Consider the following 21022-nt stretch of genomic DNA (forward strand, 5'->3'; position numbering starts at 1 on the left):
AAATTTAAACTCATTGCTCATGAATTTGAACAAAAAAAAATGAATATTCGGATAGGCTGTCCATTATTGACATACGGGCGCAAGTGATACCGAAGAGATCATATGTACATGACTCATTTTTTAAAGCAGGCTTAACCGCCAAGGGAAAACATTAGGTTGAGAAGTATTACTAATAATCGAGTTTTAAACACTTAGCAGATATCTTATGATGTAATCTCAATATTCTCAGGGTTTCTTGTACACACCGTCGTTCGTGGGTGGAGGGACTGTGACGGCACACACACACACAACCCATGACCAACTTTGAAAATGTGTTGACACAAGGACCAAACCACTCGGTCGATATGTTTGTTTGAATTATGACAGTAAAGGGGCAAGACTAAGTCGGGTTCAGTTTGTGGTTAGTTGCCATATACATGTATTTTACTGAGAATACATAATTTGGTAAAGTAGTGTAAAACTTGGTAATGGGAAGAAGAAAACGCTCAACAGTGCAAAGTGTCATAGCAGTAACATCAAGTTTTCAACAGATATATATATATATATATATATATATATATATATATATATATATATATATATATATATAATATATATATATATCACACAATTTACTTCAAGTACAAAGTAATAATACATGACATTTCACAACTTGACATTCACAATTTACTTTGACTTATTGTTTAATAGAACGTCTACCAATCGAATATTCCGAGGAATATAGCATCGTGACCTACTGCACAGTAAGCTTACACCGTTTCCCGCTGTTCCACGTGACTTTTTGCTGTGTACATACTCTCCCTTCCTGGTGTAACTAACTTCCAAGTGCGAAATTTGTCAATACTTCATGATATAGTGAGTGTTCACTGCCCAATGTTTCGAGTCGTGGGGTATGCTTTGAGGATTAATGATTTCAATATTTTTGTTGAATTTTTTCCTTTAAAATCTGTCCCATAGCCTCCTTCCTCCTACTAGGCCCAACTCTTTTGTTGATACACCTATGTACACAGTGTACGAATACAGAGCCAATCTTTTGTGATATTGTGTTCTTTCCATGTGATACAAAGATAAACGTAAGAATATCTATGCAACGCATCTAAAATATAAAACCGGACTTCTTGTTTAGCAAATTTAAACTCATTGCTAATGAATTTCAACAAAAAATGGATATTCAGATAGGCTCCCCATTATGGACATACGGAAGCAAGCGATTCGACATGTAACCGAAGAATTATGTACATAACTTATAGCAGGGTTACTAGGTTGAGAGCTATTTATAACCGACTTTTAAACACTTAGCAGATATCTTCTGTATGTCATCTGATACTGATGTAATCTCAATATTCTCAGGGTTTCTTGTACACACCGTCGTTCGTGGGCGGAGGGACTGTGACGGCACACACACACAACCCATGACCAACTTTGAAAATGTGTTGACACAAGGACCAAACCACTCGGTCGATATGTTTGTTTGAATTATGACAGTAAAGCGGTAAGCCTAAGTCGGGTTCAATTTGTGGTCAGTTCACTGAGAATACATAATTTTTGTAGTAAAGTAGGTAAAAATTGGTAGCGGGAAGGAGAAAACGCTCAACCATGCAATGAATAGTTGCCACTGTCTGCAATCTTATGAGAATGCTTTCAAATACGATCTTCAAATTTGCTTCTGTAAAAGATGCAGAAACATCCAAGTTCAGCAAGAAAAAAAATACAAACCTAAATATACATATATATATATATATATATATATATATATATATATATATATATATATATATATATATATATATATACTAGTATATAACAAAATTTACTTCAAGTACAAGATAGTAGTAGTATATGACATTTCACAACTTGACACTTCACCGTTACTGACATTTCACAACTTGTTTTGACTTATTGTTCAATAGAACGTGTCCTTTCTAATTTCAATTGCATATTCCCACCAGGAATATAGCATCGTAACATACTGCACAGTAAGCTTACACCGTTTCCTGCTGTTCCACGTGACTTTTTGCTGTGTACATACTCTCCCTTCCTGGTGTAACCAACTTCCTTGAACGAAGGTTGTCAATGCTGCATGATAGGGTGATGTCGAATTCTTTCGACGTGATACAAAGATTAATGTACGTTCTAAAATAAGTATATTTATGACACGCATCTAAAAAAGGGGAACTGCATTTACAGAAAGTTTTAACTCAACAGAATTAAAATCATTGGTTATACTCCTGAATATTAAAAAAGGACGCGATGTTATCTACAGACTCAGTAAGTCCACAAGATCACATGGGCGGTACAAACAAACCCATGTGGCCCCCCCCCCCTCCACCCAGTACTCGATGAGTGTACATTGTCGTTGCAGTGCTGATAACATGTACTGAAATAAATTTGTGAACGATACAGATGTTTTTCAAGTCACCTGTTGCATTGGCCAGTCGGACAGAGGGTATACGTCAAGTGTTTTTCAGGAAAAGACGAGCAATACTAGTTGATACACACAATCAGAGTCCTGGAGTACTTGTAGTTCAGACAGCATACGCTTGACATAAACTGCTCGGACAAGAGACCTTGATATGTGAAATGGCCCTTTGATTTGTTACGTTATAAAGTCTTCGTGCCATTGTAGTTCAAGATAGAAGAATTTGGCATGTACTTGAGTTTATACCGTAAAAATATTGCTTTTCTGTTTTCATAATTCGTGTGTTCGGGAAGCTGGCACCACAATGAACGATAATAAATAAATAAATCTTTATTCGCCAGAAACAACAAAACATTCCCAACGTTTGCTTTTCAACTCAAGAAAGATCATGATTCTGGCTGGAGCCATAAAAATAGTTCTTAAGAAACTAGTCGAGCTTGTGGACCCAAAACGAAGCTCGCTGCGATGTGTGTCTATAAATTTTAACCATGTCTCCTTTGCAATGATTTGATTGTTTTAGTGCCCTTGCAGTTTTGTGGTAACTTAATCTTTGGAGAAAATAAAGTGACTGTGTACTCCTCCACTCAATCCTCGATTTTTATCTCTCTAAAACAAACTTTCATAGAGTATCCCTGGTTACAGACAACTTGCCACATACCAAAAATCATAATCGAGTCAACAGATTAACTTACACTTGGTTCAATTCGATGATTTTGTAAAGTTAAATCATCGAAGCAAGTTATTACATATAGGATTACCTGTTTATGCGAAACGCTGTATAATCTGTCGATGACTTCATCGAGTTGTTTAATAATAATATTTTATTGCTTGCTTGTAAATATAGGATTTACATCACATTAGTGGTAATAAAAGTGTGATACAAAAATAAGTTCAATTTTTTCTTTCAATTTCTAGATCATGATTGCTAATGCGAAGTTTGGTGAGTAATTTTCTTTTCTCACCTTGTTCTAATCTATAAAAGTGTGGCGTCTGCGCAAGTGTGGGGTGAACGCCATTGGTAAGTTTAGCCGGAGTCGCCACACCGCTACTTACATTGTGGTTTTTTAGTTAGTTTAGTTTTAATCACAGACTGCACAGACGTGTACCAACTCTAACATTTGTCCTGTTTCTTGAAGATGCCTGAATATCTAACACCACTTAGCTAAAAAAAGACTGTGTTACCTCCCATGCTTAAACGTTTACGAAATTTGTCGGTAAGGTTTCCGTACTTCTGGCAGCCAAATTCGCCAGATATTTCATCAATAACGAAGATATTTTGAAGTTAATACTATGGATATTTGGCCAAAAATTGGACGGAAAAACTTATTGTGAAATCGCTTTCTTCTCGGTCTATTTTTACAGGTGTAGCATACTGGGCACTGTTCAAACTTCAGTTTTCAAAGAGCAAACGCCACGTTCTGGTAGATTCAAAATTCACCATTTTGTCAAGTAACGGCACACGGCCTGGCAAGAATTATTAGTGTAGAAGTTATGAATATGATCAATAAATGTCTTGTATTAAACTATTTTTCATTATACAAGCCTTACCTGTGTCTAGTATGTGCCTATTACCACCGTCCCTCCACCCACAGGAGGGACGGTGCTATTACTTTACGCTAGCTATCCATGTATAGTATTTCAAAGAAAACAGTCTATATCTGTTAATTGCCCTCCCTAATCCCCTTCATTAATTTGTTCTGCCGATCACTGACGCGGGGGCTTATCGCCCTGACCAAATACCTCGTTAGCAGCTCATAAGATAGTAGACGGATATGAGCTGCTAACGAGTTATTTGGTCAGGGCGATAAGCCCTCGCGTCAGTGATCGGCAGAACAAATTAATGAAGGGGATTAGGGAGGGCAATTAACAGATATAGACTGTTTTCTTGAAACACTATACACAGATAGTACTAAGGGACCGTTCAGTTTTTACGGCCGGGGGGGTCATCATAATTTTGGAATCCGCGAAGGGGGGGGGGTCATCACTTTTTCACTGTTAGGAAAGGGGGGTCACCACATTTTCAAAACATAATACCTACAACAAAGTTCACTTTATGCCATGGCCATGATCGACCCTCTTTACCGGCGGCCGCCTTCGGCGGCCCACTACAATAAATATACATTATGTATTACCCATGACCCTCTTAACGGGCAGACGCCTTTGGCGGCCCACTCCAATTAGGTTTACTTCATGCAATGGCCATGATCGACCCTCTTTACCGGCGGGCCGCCTGCGGCGGCCCACTACAATAAATTGACTTAATGTAATACCCCACGGCAATCTTACCGTAAAATTCCCAATTGAAGCCACGGCTTGTATTACAAACATTTTTGAGGGACCCCTGGGATCACGCACTGAATAATGGTAATGGCCGCGCGCCTTCAGCGGCCCTGTCCAGTAAAGTCTACTTTATGCAATAGCCATGATCGACCCTCTTTACCGGCGTGCCACCTTTGGTGGCTCACTAGAATCAAGTTGACTTTACGTAATGGCCCATGACCCTCTTAACCGGAGGGCTGCCTTTGGCGAACCACTCCAATAAAGTTTACTTTATACAATGTCCATGGACATGAGTTGTCTATGGAAATGAAGTTAAAAATTGCCTTACAGTCGTCCTAATTAACAGACGTTTCAATGGATGTGGCTGAGAAGTTTGTGCACTGGCATCTCTGCTACACGAATAAAGTGCGCCGCGTACCGGAGTTCAAATCCAAACCATGCGGGTAATTTGACATTGGGTTTTGGTTATATTTCAGGGGGGGGGGGGGGGGGTCATCAATTTTTTTTGTCTGACAAAGGGGGGGATCATCTTTTTTTCACCAAACATCCTTGAACCGATTTTGTTCAAACTTGTAACAAAGGCAAAGCACTATGACATACATATGCATGTATCAATTAACCTTGCAATAGGATCCAATATGGCTGCAGAACTGCCATTTTGTTGGAATTTTGCATGTCTTTGAAGCGTAATTCAAAGGTCATTACACCCATTTTGTCCAAACTTGGCACAAAGATCAAGCACTATGGCATACATATACATGTCAATTTACTTCGTGACATGTTCCAATATGGCTGCCAGATTGTCATTTTTGGATTTTTTCATGTCTTTGAGGCTTAATCATATGCAAATATTCCTTAACCAATGTTGTTGAGACTTGGTACAAGGATAAAGTACTATGGCATACATATGCATGTCTACTAATTTTTTGCTATGATCCATATGGTCAATAGACAGCCATTTGATTTCAATTTTGGTGTGATTTTTGTATGTCTTTGGAACAATCACTGTCCATCGATGGACTGATTTTGTTCAAACGTGATACGAAGATAAAATACTATGGCTGCATTCTTGTGCACATTAATTTGTTTCATTATATGATCTGAAATGGCTGATTACAACAACATACCAGATCCCATACCATTTCGAAAATTCTACCAAACCATGTGTATAGTATGTGCTGTCATGACATTAGAGGCAGTGAGGGCATCGTTATGTGTGATGTAATCAAAAGTTCCTTCAGTGGTCATTACCAGCAGAGATGAGTCATTTATTAAACGTTCCTCAGATTACTTTATTATGCTTAGTCACAGGCCTGATGCACCCCCTGCATCAATGTCATTCCACAGCTACCTAGACCACAGCTACCTAGACACCAAAGATTATAACAAAATGGACAAGCAGGGACTGTGTCATCAACGATGACTTGTTTTACAAATAAAACATTTACATCATCTCTGAGTTAAAGCATATATTTAAAAATTGTGGGTATGTTGGACAGACGTTTCAAAAGCTTAAATTACATCAAACTTCCGCAATACAAGGAAATACCTGTATCGCATATCTACATGTACAATTTCTGTAAAGAAAAATGCGATGATAGTAGCTTATCAAACAGATAATGGGTAAAGTATTTTCTCTCAGGGGAAAACCATCTGATTTCTTGGGGCATGAAGGAATGGCAGCAATTTTTCTTTCACCACTTTGACAGCATTTGTTTCTGTTCTCAATTCTGCACTAAATTATTTTTTCAATATACACAAATAATACCATTTTTTTCTCGGTAACCAATATTGCAAAGTACAGTTCATAACTATAAGTAGATATAATGTTCTCAGGAAAGGCTTCATGTTTTGTTGTCAAAAAACAGAACCTGTACTTTTATTCCATCTGTTATTATGTTTTCATTGTCAGTTATGATTTCTTTGTTTTTCTAAATGTAAAGACATGTTTTGAGAATAATATATTGTTTTTAGAATACTTCATTGAATCCTGTCTTATGTAATTAAATTTCTCACTATTTATGGAGCAAGCCACACTGTTATTATATTGGTATGTAAACTTTGAAATATGCTTTCCAGGATGTCATTTCAATAAATACATTGTATACAATGAGTTTTACACAGACTTTCATTGTACAATAAATGATGGCAAACACATATTTGAAAAAATGTGAGAATCAGGTTTCCGAAAATATTTTGATTTGAGGCACATCACAGCAATTTTTTGTTCCCTCTATTTGTTGAAACACTTAAACTTAACTTAACTTAACTTAACTTAACTTAAAGCCAACATATGTTTATTTTCTTAAAGTAGATGATTGGACATAAAACAATTCCTGATCCATAATTTTTCTATAATGCTAATTGGTTCATCCTGTTGTTATGGAAACACAAATAAAGATATGTTTGGACAACTCATTTAAAACGTTTAAAGAGTCATGCAAAATAATACACTGATATCTCACTTGAAGCAAAAGCTGACAAAATATTATTTTCAAATAGCAGTGACTTGGTTCCCCTGAGTAAAGTTTCTTAAAGTACAGTACTTTACATGATGAACAAATTCAAAACCAATGATGAAAAAACTCACATGTCATTTATTTTACATGCATTCAGATGTCCACTTTGAATTGTTTTTGTGCTTTTGTTCTTGTGTTTGATTTATGAATTAAGGTGGCAGTCTCTTTTTGTAACATTTAAAAAAAAATTAATTTAACCCTTGGAATAGCTTGAATGCTGCAAATTTCCAGTCCCATAATCAATTGTACCTTGAGTGATGAAACTTCTGGTGAGATCCTACATGTGGTCAAAGTGTTTAATGTGGCAATTTTGGTATATTGTGGTGGTCAAGGAGTTACCATAATTCCAACGGTCAATATTTTACCTGGCGACAACATGCAGAAAGGCCCAATAAAATGAAAAACTGAATTCTTGGCACAATTAAACCCCATGAACTTGACATTTCACCAATGTTTCTGCTTCAAAAGATTTTGACTTGGTCCAGTGTATGCAGCACTATGATGTTTCATGGTGTTTTGTTCCAGTGTGTACCATGCCGGGACTCTGCCACTTCTACGCATCAACAAGTGGTGGAATTACGATAGGTTCATCTGGTCTACAGGTGTGCCTTGGTCCGTAGCTGGTACCCTCTTCACAATCCATCAAGTTAAAATCTTTGTCGAGACAGAAATAGATTTGAAGCAAATATTGCTGTTCCTGTGGAGGAAGTACAATACTGCATTATTCCATATTAGAGAAAGCGAGTGCTCTGCAGGCTTTCAGTATCTGCACACACAGATCACAATTATGATGATCAATAGTATTATTCTAATAAAATGCATCCTTCTGTTGAAACTCAAGCAATAGGTGCACAAATTAAGCCACATTTCCTACAGCAATTAACTTAATCTGTCTTGTTGAGTTTAAATCTATATGTGTAAATACGATACACCACATTTGAAGGAGATGTTCAAACTTGCACATAGTTTTTGACAGTTGCAGTTGGGCTAATGTGCAGCATTGAATAAGCTGTTATCCAATTGGGTAGCTGAATCTTACCAATATAATTAAAACAATACAAATAGACTCCCTAAGTCACTGTGAATAGTGACAATGGACCAATGAGAGAAAGAGCTTATTCAATGCTGCACATCAGCAGTTGCAGTTCATGTATATACTGTACATATTTGTATATAGCGCCACTAGCTTTAACTTCTAATGTATTTGCCAGTATTGTTGTATTGGTGGTAAAAGGACACGTCCTTTTTTTCTGTGCCTGAAGTCTTGTAGAAATGCCTTCAGTATTCAACTTATCATTACTGCCTACATATGTATAAAGTCTATGTTAATGTTGACGTCTGAATTTTATACCGGAATTCATTATTTGTCAGCAAAAGCATTGCATAGTATTTGTAATACACATTTCATTGTATTAGCAAAAATGATGCTTCTATTATTTCAAAAGTAGTTTGGGGATATGAATAAAGAGACAAAATTATTTTAAAAAATAAAGATGTTGAAATAGGGTCAGAAGTAAGAGTTACACTTCATGAAGTCTCAAGACAATATTTCTTAGTTCAACAGTCGGTAAATCATATCAACATAAAGAAAGTCTCTCTTAAGATTGTTTGTTTGTTGGGTTGTGCTTACCTCATGGTAACAAGCCATCCATGGTGGAGTCTTAATATCAAATGTATTTACAAGTGCATTTACAATATCATTGTATTGATATGATCTTGATGATGATGGCACTATTCCGTGACTTGCTAATGTTCTGAAAAATTTAAAGAAACGGGGTATGATCAGCTCATCTTTGACTCCAACCATATGGCACACACAGCAATGTGAATACACTTTGCTGCTCACTTCATCCATAATCTGTGTCATGGTCTGTTGCTGACTCCGTATCATGCTTCATCAATTTCTCCTGTTGGTGTGTGATCATTGAAAAACTGGAATTGCAACATTGTTTGCAGTCAGGCAGAACAATGAAAGGAAAATTTCTCGCTATTTTTTAAAATGAGGCATGTTGTATTGGTACAGGTACTTAGAGAAAATTTGATTTTTTATACTCAAATCTTCAATTTTTTAAGGCTTTAAAGGTATACCTGAGGTTGACTGTCAACATGGTTTGTTTTTATAATGAAGAGATTATTTCATAATCAAGATAAAGAACATCTTACATACTGGTGAATGTCAAGGTCTCTATTTAATGCTAGACCAACATCAAAGTATTTGTACTGAGTATTGATGGCTTCAAGGTCCATTCCACATGTTCCATGTCTTTCCCATTCATGTTTCCTGTAAAACAATTGCGCCAGGTAATTAAGTTTTGTGCGGATATTTCCTCTGAAGAGCATGTCCACTTAGTTTGAACAGAAATGGGCCATTGAATGACTCGTCATTCACCCAGGTTGCAACAAGTTTCATAGCAAGATGGAAATTAACAAAAAGTTAAAAAGTTTGCGGATGAAAAAAGCATCTCTAGATATCTCTAGAACAAATCCTCAGAGTGGGCAATGATAAAGGGTAAGAAAGAAAATGACTACAGGCATGAAGAAATTTGACAGTGACATCTCCAACAAAAGAATTTTTAATACCGGTATATACACATTCTGTCTAGTCTATTCATTGATTTAAATGGTCAAACTCATGATTAAATTGTTTGGGCAATGGTATAATTCTGCTGACTGTCAGTCTAGCTAGCGTACTGTGTATTTACAGGAATAAGCAGGTCTTACTCACCATATGTTAAAATTGGGAATCAAACCAGGCCAGAATCTGTCTAGTTTACTACGTAATGCCTGTACACAAGTAAGAATATGAAATAAGTATGAAATGTGCCATTCTTTAAAATGGCATAAACAGCTTTTCAAGATATTTGACAACTACTGTGTCTTTCACTTTGGAAATAGAATAGTAGTAAATACAATTTTAATCTTACTGCTTAGGAATAATGATATGAAATTTGTCGTCAGAAGTTTCTAATGATAATTAAAAGTATATGTTGACATGTTTTTGCCTTGTTCAAAATTTATCACACAGGAAGACCATAAAGTGGCATGCCTTTATTCCCCCAGCTATATTACACTGTTAACTTTGTTGAAGTCATCTGAGTGATTTCAGTGTAGCTTTGATACAGCTAAAATATTTAACTCTGAAGTAAAATATGTAAAATTGTGGAAATAGAACCTGCGTACCTTAACCTGTTTCTCCTGAAAGGGCAGACTTTTATCACAGTATTCAGGTGCATTCCCATGTGTTGTAGAGGGCCTACGATGAAAGAACAATATTTGTCAAGATCAATTACATTTAAGCTTTGGGATATTCATCAACCGTGATCACTCCAGAAATTAGTGGCGTGACCATGATTGTATCTATAGCCAGTGAGATATACTCTGTCAGTATAGCTATATAGGTGATTGGAATCAAATTTGCTTTTTCTGAATATGATCTTTCCGATTAATCTCTGCATATTTTATCTTCAATGATGAATGAGATATTATACTCACCACAAGCCGTGAATGGTCCATGAATCCTTCGCTATTGTATTAGGAATCCTACATGTTTCACCTTTATCCTGGAAGAAAATTATGAACAGGGTGACACTGGAAGATAATTTGGATGAATTCTTCAAGTTAACATGGGTTCAGTAAATCACTATCCTAGAAAGCTCTAATGTTAAAAGTTACAAATTCCTAAGTCCACAATACAGAAAGTTATGCAATGAAAATGGTACATGTTATTTACAATAACATTTCCTCATTGTTATTGGATTAATGAGTTACAAAACAGAATATTCAATGTAAGTAGAAACTGGTAAAAGTATGTGGGAGAAAACAAGCCTATAATGACAACTGAAACCTACCTTCTTTAACTTACAAAATGTAGGTGCCCATTCTTGGGCGTATACCAAAAGATTATAGTTGTTCTCCGAGTCTGACCTGTGCATGTGGGAAATAATGACGCAGAAATTAAAATCATCACATGATTATACTTCTGCTTTATGACAGACAGCTGCTGTAATGTATGCCATGATATGAAACATACACTTCCCAAACAGTTACATTTCTCCAGTGACTGTGCATTGCAATGTGCTCATCCTGCATGCATTGTCATGTGGTAACTAAACAAGGAAATTTGGTTTCCTTTTTCATATATCATTCAAGCTAATACACTCACAATTGTTTACAAATAGGAAACAGAGTAAATGTTCCTTCACATGATGGTTTCCTATTCCTACAGTCGTTGGAGGAAGTAAAAGAATGTGAATAAAAATGCGAGAGGTATCAATAAAACGATATAGATGGTAAGTAGGAACTGAATACATACTTAACATTGCTACTTAATGGAATGCTGTGTAATAGGTTACACCAAAGCAATATCATAAGTACAGGTATAAACGCCTGATATACATCCATTGTGTAATCCAACTGCACAGCCCGGGAAATTAGAAAAAAAGAGAGAGAGAGAGAATTATGTCAAATCAAGGTGCATCGTAATACATGTCACGTTGTCATGTAGGTCATTTACCCCACACTCATCATGACCTGAGTTCAATTAGTCTAGAACATTCTCAAGGTCACTGCCCTTAATGACCTCACAACCTTGAATTCAATTAGTCATGTTTGGAATGTTCTGGAAAGTTGATTAGTTGTGTAAGAGAGATAATTTAGAACAGTAATTAGCATGTCAATAAAAGTTCTAGATTGTTCTTATATGCCTTTATAAAAGGGACGTGCACAGCTTCCAGTCAGACTTTGGGATCGTGTCTCTTGTGTGTTACTAAACTCCAGCAGTAGTCATTCTCAAGACTTTTCAAGACCTTCTCTGCCAACGCTGGATTTATACTGTGGACTTTGTGCAACTTCAAGCCTGCAAGCCAAAGGACTGTTCATTCATCCAACTGACTGTTACAACTCTGAGACTGGAGCTTTGCCGTCCCAGCTGAGATAAGTAGTCTGTACACTTTTAAAGCTTGTACTCTATCCCTGACTTAGCAATTAGTTTTATTTTGTAATAAATTTTGTTTAAACGTTAACTGCTGAGTTCACCCTTTTGTTCGTTTTCTCTGCACGTAACAAAATTGGGGGCTCGTCCGGGAGACGAATATTTTGAGCCGTTTGACAACATTTTGCCTACCTTTTCAAAACTACTTTACACTGTGAACTCAGCGAAATTCAATCATGGCGGAATTTAAACCAGACGAATTTATGGATGACCTTGATCAGGACGCATTTGATTCCCTCAAAAAAGACAACCTCATTGCACTGGCCAATTTCCTTAAAGTAGATGTCAAAAGATCTATGCGCAAGCGGGAAATACAGTACCACATTGCAAAACATTTAGTTAATTTAGGCCAATTTGAGGAATCCACCTTGAAAGATTATGAGCCCGAGTCTACCTTTGAACTAAGAAAATTAGAATTAGAAATGCAGACAAATTTGGAGATCAAGAAACTAGAATTACAAATGGAAAAAGAGAGACAGGCATTAGAAAAAGAAAAAATACAAATGCAATTACAAATGGAAGAAAGACAGAGAGAGAAAGATAGGCAGGAAAGATTAGAAATGGAAGAAAGACAGAAAGAGAGGGAATTGGAAATGAAAGAAAAAGAATTGCAAATGGAAGAAAGACAAAGGGAGAAAGAAAGAGAGGAAAAAAGAAAAAGAAAGAGAATTAGCAGAACACCAACTGCAGTTAGAAATGAGACGTTTAGAGCTTAGAAAGTCAGGAAAATTCTTCCCTTCAGACAGTTTTGACATCACTAAGCATTTCAGGTTAGTTCCCCCTTTCCAAGAAAAGGATGTTGATAAATATTTCCTTCATTTTGAGAAAATTGCTCAGAGTCTGGATTGGCCTAAGGAGTCCTGGTCTATGCTTTTGCAGAGTGCTTTGGTGGGTAAAGCCAGAGAAATTTACATTCAGTTGTCAGTAGAGCAGGCTTCAATTATGATTCTTTGAAGGAATTAATTCTCAAGGGCTATGAGTTGGTGCCTGAAGCTTACCGTCAGAAATTTAGGGATTGTGAGAAGGTGAAGGATCAAACTTATGTTGAATTTGCTCGAACAAAAGAACAACTGTTTGACCGTTGGTGCTCTTCTGAAAAGGTCAGTCAGAATTATGACAAATTACGACAGCTTGTTTTGATTGAGGAATTTAAAAGGTGCATCCGGAGTGACATCAAGACGTTTATCAACGAACAAAAGGCAGATACATTAGAGGTTGCTGCACGTTTGGCCGATGATTATTCATTGACCACAAATCTTCATTTCTCAGCAAACCATCCCAGTCCTTTTCATACAGAAACAATGCAGGTAAATTTAACTCCTCCTTTTCATCCAAGAATTTCTCAAAGGAGAGTAGGAAATCAAATGACAGCAGTTCACACAGTTCAAGTAACACTCCCACATCATCAGATCCCAAGTCTCAATCTCCTTCTGACAACAGTTTGGTACACTTTCTTGTAATTATTGTAAGAAAGACGGCCATTTAATGTCAGATTGTTTCAAATTGAAAAGAAAACGTGAAGGTCAAAGTGGTCAAAGTGGATCTAAGCCAACCGGCTTTATTTCTTCATCAACTCAATTAGAGTCTAATAATGTGTGCAACACATTTTCTGAGGTTAAACCCCTCTTATCCCCAATTAATGAGGTCAAGGTCAATTCTTCTCAAGATAGCATTATGGGTATTTTCGAGCCATTTATTCATAATGGTTTTATATCACTTTCTAGTGATTTCTCTTCCGCTACCCTGTCAAAATTTTAAGAGATACCGGGGCTTCCCAGTCTCTTTGTTGGCAGATACCCTGCCGTTTCTGAAAAGTCATTTTCAGGTTCTAAAGTTCTTATTAAGGGGGTAGATTGTAATGACTACATTCCTGTTCCTCTCCATAATGTCTATTTGTCTTCGGACTTTGTTTCTGGACCTGTGGCTTTAGGTATTAGGCCTTTTTTGCCTTTGAAGGGATTCACCTTCTTCTTGGAAACGACCTTGCTGGGGACAAGGTCATTACTAATCCACTTGTGACTGATAATCCTAGTTTAGATCAGGATCCAGAGCCAATTGAACAAGAGATACCCGATTTATTTCCTTCATGTGCCATTACTCGAGCCATGTCAAAGAAAACTTCCGAGAATCAAAATACTCTCAAAAATAATGTCACAGATGTTGACTTAAATGACACCTTTCTCAGTCAGGTGTTTGACACGGATCATTCCGTTATCCCTCGTGGATTTGAAACTTCCAGTAAAACTTCTGCTGACCAAAGTCAGACATTTCTAGATCAAATCTCATTGCAGAACAACACAAAGACCCAGATATTTTGTGCTTGTTTGACAGGGTAGATGATGAAGATAAAACTTCAGATAGCTCTGTTTCCTATTATACAAAATCTGGTATTCTCATGCGTAAATGGAGACCTCCAGATGTCTTGGTTGATGACGATTGGGCTATAAAACATCAAATTGTGGTTCCAAAGCCCTACCGTGCTGAAATATTGCGCCTAGCCCATGAAACCCCCTGGGCTGGTCACTTAGGAGTCAGGAAAACTTATCATAAAATTCTCAGTCACTTTTATTGGCCTAATCTCAGGCAGGATGTAGCACATTTCTGTAAAACTTGTCACACATGTCAAATGGTAGGAAAGCCAAATCAGACCATTCCAAAGGCCCCTTTACAACCAATTCCTGCATTTCAAGAACCATTTAGTAGGATACTAATAGACTGTGTTGGGCCCCTACCAAAAACAAGATCAGGAAATGAGTATATGTTGACAATTATGTGTACATCAACCCGGTTCCCAGAAGCCATACCACTGAGAAACATAAAGACAAAGACTATAGTGAGAGCTTTAGTCAAATTTTTCACTTTATTTGGCCTCCCTAAATGTGTCCAGTCCGATCAAGGCTCCAACTTTATGTCTGGAATTTTTCAACAAGTAAAGGATCAGCTAGGCATTAAACAGTATAGGTCATCCGCCTATCATCCAGAAAGTCAGGGTGCTCTTGAGCGATTTCATCAAACTTTGAAAAACATGATTAGGACCTACTGTTTTGACACAGAGAAGCAGTGGGATGAAGGAATTCATTTTCTGCTCTTTGCTGTTAGAGAGTCAATTCAAGAGTCTCTTGGTTTTAGCCCATTTGAGCTTGTATTTGGACATACAGTCCGTGGCCCACTTAAGCTCGTTAAAGAGAAATTCCTATCAGACGATGATGATTGTCTGAATATTTTGCAATATGTGTCAGATTTTCGTACGAAACTCTCTAAAGCATGTGAATTAGCCAGAGAAAATCTTGAGTCATCTCAGCAGTCAATGAAAACCAAATATGATAAAAAAACCTCAAAACGGAAGTTTGAACCAGGTCAAAAAGTTCTTGTTCTACTTCCGGTTCCTGGCAAACCACTCCATGCTCGTTACTTTGGGCCATATCTAATTGATAAGAAATTGAGTGATTTAAATTACATCATAACAACACCTGACAGGCGAAAACAAAAACAGCTATGTCACATAAATATGCTTAAGCCATATTTGGATAGGGATAATCCTACTATAACTCAGCCTGTCAGTGCAGTCAGTTCAAACCATTATGAAGATAGTGATACTGAAACTGACTTGAGTGAAAATACTCTAAACTCAAAGCTGGGCTCGGTCAAGCTTCAGAACTCAGAAATCCTGGAGAAGCTGGAGTCTACAAAGTTGGCACACCTCCAGCCAGAACAACAACAACAGGTGAAAGAACTGCTCCATGAATATAAACACCTGTTTCAAGATGTTCCAACGAGGACAAACGTCATCTATCACGACGTTGATGTTGGGGACAGTAAGCCTGTAAAACAACATCCATACAGACTGAATCCAACAAAAGCAAAATATCTCCAGGAAGAAGTCAAATACCTGCTGGACAATGACTTTATTGAACCCAGTAAAAGTAACTGGAGTTCGCCGTGCATACTTGTTCCCAAATCAGACCACAGTTATCGTATGTGCACGGACTTTAGGAAGGTCAACACTTTAACAAAGACGGACACTTTCCCAATCCCGAGGATTGATGACTGCATCGACCGAGTGGGAAAAGCCAAGTATGTGACAAAATTTGACCTACTGAAGGGATTTTGGCAAGTCCCTCTGACGGATCGTGCTCGTGAAATATCCGCCTTTGTTACACCAGACGGATTGTTCCAGTACAAGGTGATGCCATTCGGAATGAAGAACTCTCCGGCAACGTTCCAACGGATGATCAACGACGTCATATCTGGGCTAGACGGGTGTGCAGCCTACGTTGACGACGTCGTCCTGTATACTGATACCTGGGAGGAACACATCAAGCTCATGCGGAAGTTCTTTGAGAGACTGAGCAAAGCAATGTTGACTGTCAACCTTGCCAAATCTGAGTTTGGTTGGGCTAGGGTAACTTACCTCGGACATACTGTAGGACAGGGTGAGGTAAAACCTGTTGATGCCAAAATCAGTGCCATTTCAAGTTTTCCCATACCAAACTGCAAACGACAACTGATGCGCTTTCTCGGTATGGCTGGTTACTACAGAAAATTCTGTCCAAATTTCTCCACAATTACTGAGCCTTTGACTAACTTACTTAAAAAGAAAGTAAAGTTTGTTTGGTCAGAGCAATGCCAACAGGCATTTGATACACTTAAAGCCATACTGCAAAGTGCTCCAGTGTTGTCTGCACCAGATTTCACTTTGCCATTCAAATTAGCTGTGGATGCTAGTGATACGGCTGCTGGTGCTGTTTTATTGCAAGAGGATAGTCATGGTGTAGATCATCCTGTTTGCTATTTTTCACGCAAATTTAACAAATCTCAGAGAAACTACTCTACAATTGAAAAAAGTGTTTATCTTTGATATTAGCTTTACAGCATTTTGAAGTTTATGTTACTTCTTCAAATCAGCCAATAGTGGTTTATATTGATCACAACCCTCTTGTTTTTCTGCAGAAATTTAAAGGCAAAAATCAGAGATTGCTAAGATGGAGTTTAATGTTACAGGAGTTTAATCTTGATATTAGACATATCAAAGGCAGAGACAATTTAATTGCAGACTGTCTCTCTTGTATTTAGAGTTTATTGTTGTTCACTTTCAAGAAATTTTACTTTAGAGTAAAACAAAATTTGAGTACTTAAATCCTTTTCAAGACTACATTGTAAAAGAAAGATTTTTCTTTGAAAAATTTTCTTTTTTTGAAGAGGGGGTGTGTCATGTAGGTCATTTACCCCCACACTCATCATGACCTGAGTTCAATTAGTCTAGAACATTCTCAAGGTCACTGCCCTTAATGACCTCACAACCTTGAATTCAATTAGTCATGTTTGGAATGTTCTGGAAAGTTGATTAGTTGTGTAAGAGAGATAATTTTAGAACAGTAATTAGAATGTCAATAAAAGTTCTAGATTGTTCTTATATGCCTTATAAAAGGGACGTGCACAGCTTCCAGTCAGACTTTTGGGATCGTGTCTCTTGTGTGTTACTAAACTCCAGCAGTAGTCATTCTCAAGACTTTTCAAGACCTTCTCTGCCAACGCTGGATTTATACTGTGGACTTTGTGCAACTTCAAGCCTGCAAGCCAAAGGACTGTTCATTCATCCAACTGACTGTTACAACTCTGAGACTGGAGCTTTGCCGTCCCAGCTGAGATAAGTAGTCTGTACACTTTTAAAGCTTGTACTCTATCCCTGACTTAGCAATTAGTTTTATTTTCGTAATAAATTTTGTTTAAACGTTAACTGCTGAGTTCACCCTTTTGTTCGTTTTCTCTGCACGTAACAACGTTCATCATCAATCAGTCAATCTTAGGGAGCCATCATTTCTGTATGACGAGGGGGCCCGCTTCTGACCCCCCTCATGTTTTCACTGCTTTAAAGCTGCCTGGTCAGCATCTGCACATATTCCAGAATCTAATAATGTAGTGACTACAAACACCATGGCACAGCTAGTTTCAAACTGCATGCCCTCAGTTTTGATGCAGTGACATGCTTATCTTTACTGCATTTCACTGCCAGCAGATATTTGGTGAGTTTTATTGGTATAGATTCACTGTTTATTGACATAAAATGTATACATGTATATTTGATGCACATCGGCCATATCATGCATTCTTATAATTGTGCAAAAAATGGTGACCCTCCCCCAAAGACATTCATGAAATTCCTTGACCTTTCAAAAATGCATAAAAATAGTTACCCCTTCCCTGTAATTTATTTCCAGTCCCTTTATACATAACCTGGGCCCTGCATGATGAATTCATAAATACAAGTATCACTGGTAACCACTTCATCATGCGTACAGAAGTCGTCGTTATTTTGGAAAAAAACGTCGGTCCTCCCTCCCTATAATTTCTTTCCTGTCCCCTATACGTAGAATGCGTCTACACACACATCGCAGGGTACTACTTCAAGTGCATAGAAGCGAAGTCACCAGTGTTCTATTCCGATCTGCGCCTATGCACTCCATGGTACATATGCCTGAGAAGAACCTGTACACACGGCTAGCGCATAGGCGCAGAGAAGAACAGAACATGTACAGGTGACTGTGATAGAAGGCACCGTTGAAGCCCTAAAATGATGATTTATCAGTGTACGTATTATTAAAATCGAAAAAGTCAATTGAAGTGAAAATGCACCTGTTTCTAGCTTAAACTGTAGAACATGAATTGTAAATCTTGAATCGTGAATCTTGAATAAGGCTTACCCAAAATTTTAATAATAATACAATAATAATAATAATACTTTATTGCTCAACAACACACTCAAGGAGTGTGGTAAGGCAAAAATTACATAACTCAGCAAACACTGGATGAAGCTGCTGCTGGGGGAGGAACTAAAGTACAAGAAATAAATTTGGCAAGAGGTAGTTTATCTTTGTGAGTAAAGATATACATGAACTTTTCTCTGTCATTCAAATCAAGAAAGCCTGGATTATACAAACTTGTGGATGAAAATAGACTATCTCGATACGTTCTGTATTTTGTACATTCTATAACAAAGTGAAATTCATCCTCAACTAAAGACTTACAAAACTTGCAGAATCTTTCATTTGCAGGAACTTTTGGAATTGACCTTCTACCCAGTTCTATTTGTAGGTTGTGATCCGAAATTCTTAGTTTTGTCAGCCACCTCCTATAGGTAAAAGATCTTATATCTAGCAAATAACTTTCAAATTCAAATTTTGTCTTAAAAAGTCTGTAAGTTCGGAGCTTATTCCTCTGCATTCCACACTTCCTTGTATCATTATGAATGTTTCTCAGCCATGTTTGTTCATAAGTTTCACATAAACTATCATATACATTATTAACTGTGGAATTAATATTGCAAACACAAGACCATATATCGCTCCCACTGTGAGAGTTCAATATGCTTTGTATATAATTATACCAATCTGAATTCAACCTGGATGTATAAGCAGATCTCAATAAGATGTCATCTGATGAAACCAATCGATGCCAGTATTTGAGCATGTGTTTTATACCCGCCACGAGTTTGGATTATTTGATCTTTCAACAAATCTTTGTATAGACTGTAAAGAGTCAACAAGTGCACTTATTGTTAGACACGACACGGTTATGTATTTACTTGGTTTAAAAGTGAATAATTCAAATCGTCGGAAAAAAGAACAAATCATCTGTTTCAGCGAACACGCACTCTTTTTGGGAGGACTGTATCTAAATTATATTCGTACCTGATGCTGGTATTGCGCATACTACGTATACGTATATACGATATACGTGCACATTCGTCAACGTCGTCCTGGTTCTGATGGCCGATTAGCAGCAGCACTCAACTGGTGTTGCACATACTGGTACAGTGGTAGAAGTTCTCATGGCCGATAGCAGCAATGGTGTTCCACAAACTGGCTGACTTAGACAGATCTGACAGCAAAAAAAGTAGACTTCGAGGAAACACCTACAGAAAATTTACTTCCGTGTAACTGGATGGAGAGTTCGGGACTTCCCGACCACAATCATGCACGTGCACCAGCCCACGTTCAGCGAACCAAATGAAATGTCCAACCAAATGAAATGTCCATCACTTATCAAGCATACTTTGTAGGCTAATGTTATTTGGCGAACGGAATAACGGCGAAATGACGAAATAACGAAATGAAAATACTGAAAATATAAAGAATTGAAGAAACTGAAGATAGAAAGAGAAGTGAGTCCCTAGTCCGACAGTCGCAAATATATCGAATTCCATTCGCAGGCTCATTACAGCGCCCCCATGTGTCTAATTTGTTCCAATGTGGCCTTACTGCGGTCTGTGGGTCTCGGTATCCTCCACGCCACGGGCGCTCGCTCGTAGGTTGGGTAGTCTCCGGGGGTAGTCTGTTTAATCGATCTATCGTCTGCTCGATCTATCGATCACATACTCGTTGCTCTACCCTCCATCGCAATATCAACAGAAAAAAATCAAGATACATGGTGGATATTTACATATACCATACTTTTGTCATTTTTGCCTAATTTCAAGTAGTTAATATTAATTTGTAGTATTTAACATTTATCATTTATAAGAGTAAAATATACTTTATCAAATAATCATTTATATGCATAGAATGCATTTTATTTTAATGTATTTGTTTGTTTGTTTAAGGTATCAAAACTTTGTTTCTGCAATACTGTGTTTATCAAGAGATTGCCAAAACTTGTGACAAAGAGGACAGAGCAAATAAGACAAAGAAAACAAAAAATTAATGTAGAGCTTAAATTTGCATTTGGTTGAAAGATACAAGAAATCTCTATCACTCTGATATTTTTTAACTATGACAAAACTATTTTCTTACAATGAAAGATGGGTTGTTATCAAGA

The 21022-nt window shown here is 37.3% G+C and overlaps 1 protein-coding gene across 1 annotated transcript; it reads right to left on the reverse strand.

Annotated features, from left to right (window-relative positions):
- Positions 1-6153: 6153 nt before the first annotated feature.
- LOC139149266 (ribonuclease Oy-like) lies at positions 6154-20432 on the reverse strand. Its single transcript, XM_070720909.1, has 9 exons — positions 19897-20432; positions 11531-11631; positions 11067-11142; positions 10711-10778; positions 10399-10471; positions 9944-10002; positions 9386-9499; positions 8849-8972; positions 6154-7915 (listed from the first exon to the last, which is right to left on the reverse strand). Exons 2-9 carry the CDS (start codon positions 11617-11619, stop codon positions 7772-7774), a joined length of 747 nt encoding a protein of 248 aa, XP_070577010.1. The 5' UTR covers positions 11620-11631; positions 19897-20432; the 3' UTR covers positions 6154-7771.
- Between the last annotated feature and the right edge of the window lie 590 nt (positions 20433-21022).

Source organism: Ptychodera flava, chromosome 14 (genome assembly GCF_041260155.1).
Source record: "Ptychodera flava strain L36383 chromosome 14, AS_Pfla_20210202, whole genome shotgun sequence".
NCBI lineage: Eukaryota > Metazoa > Hemichordata > Enteropneusta > Ptychoderidae > Ptychodera > Ptychodera flava.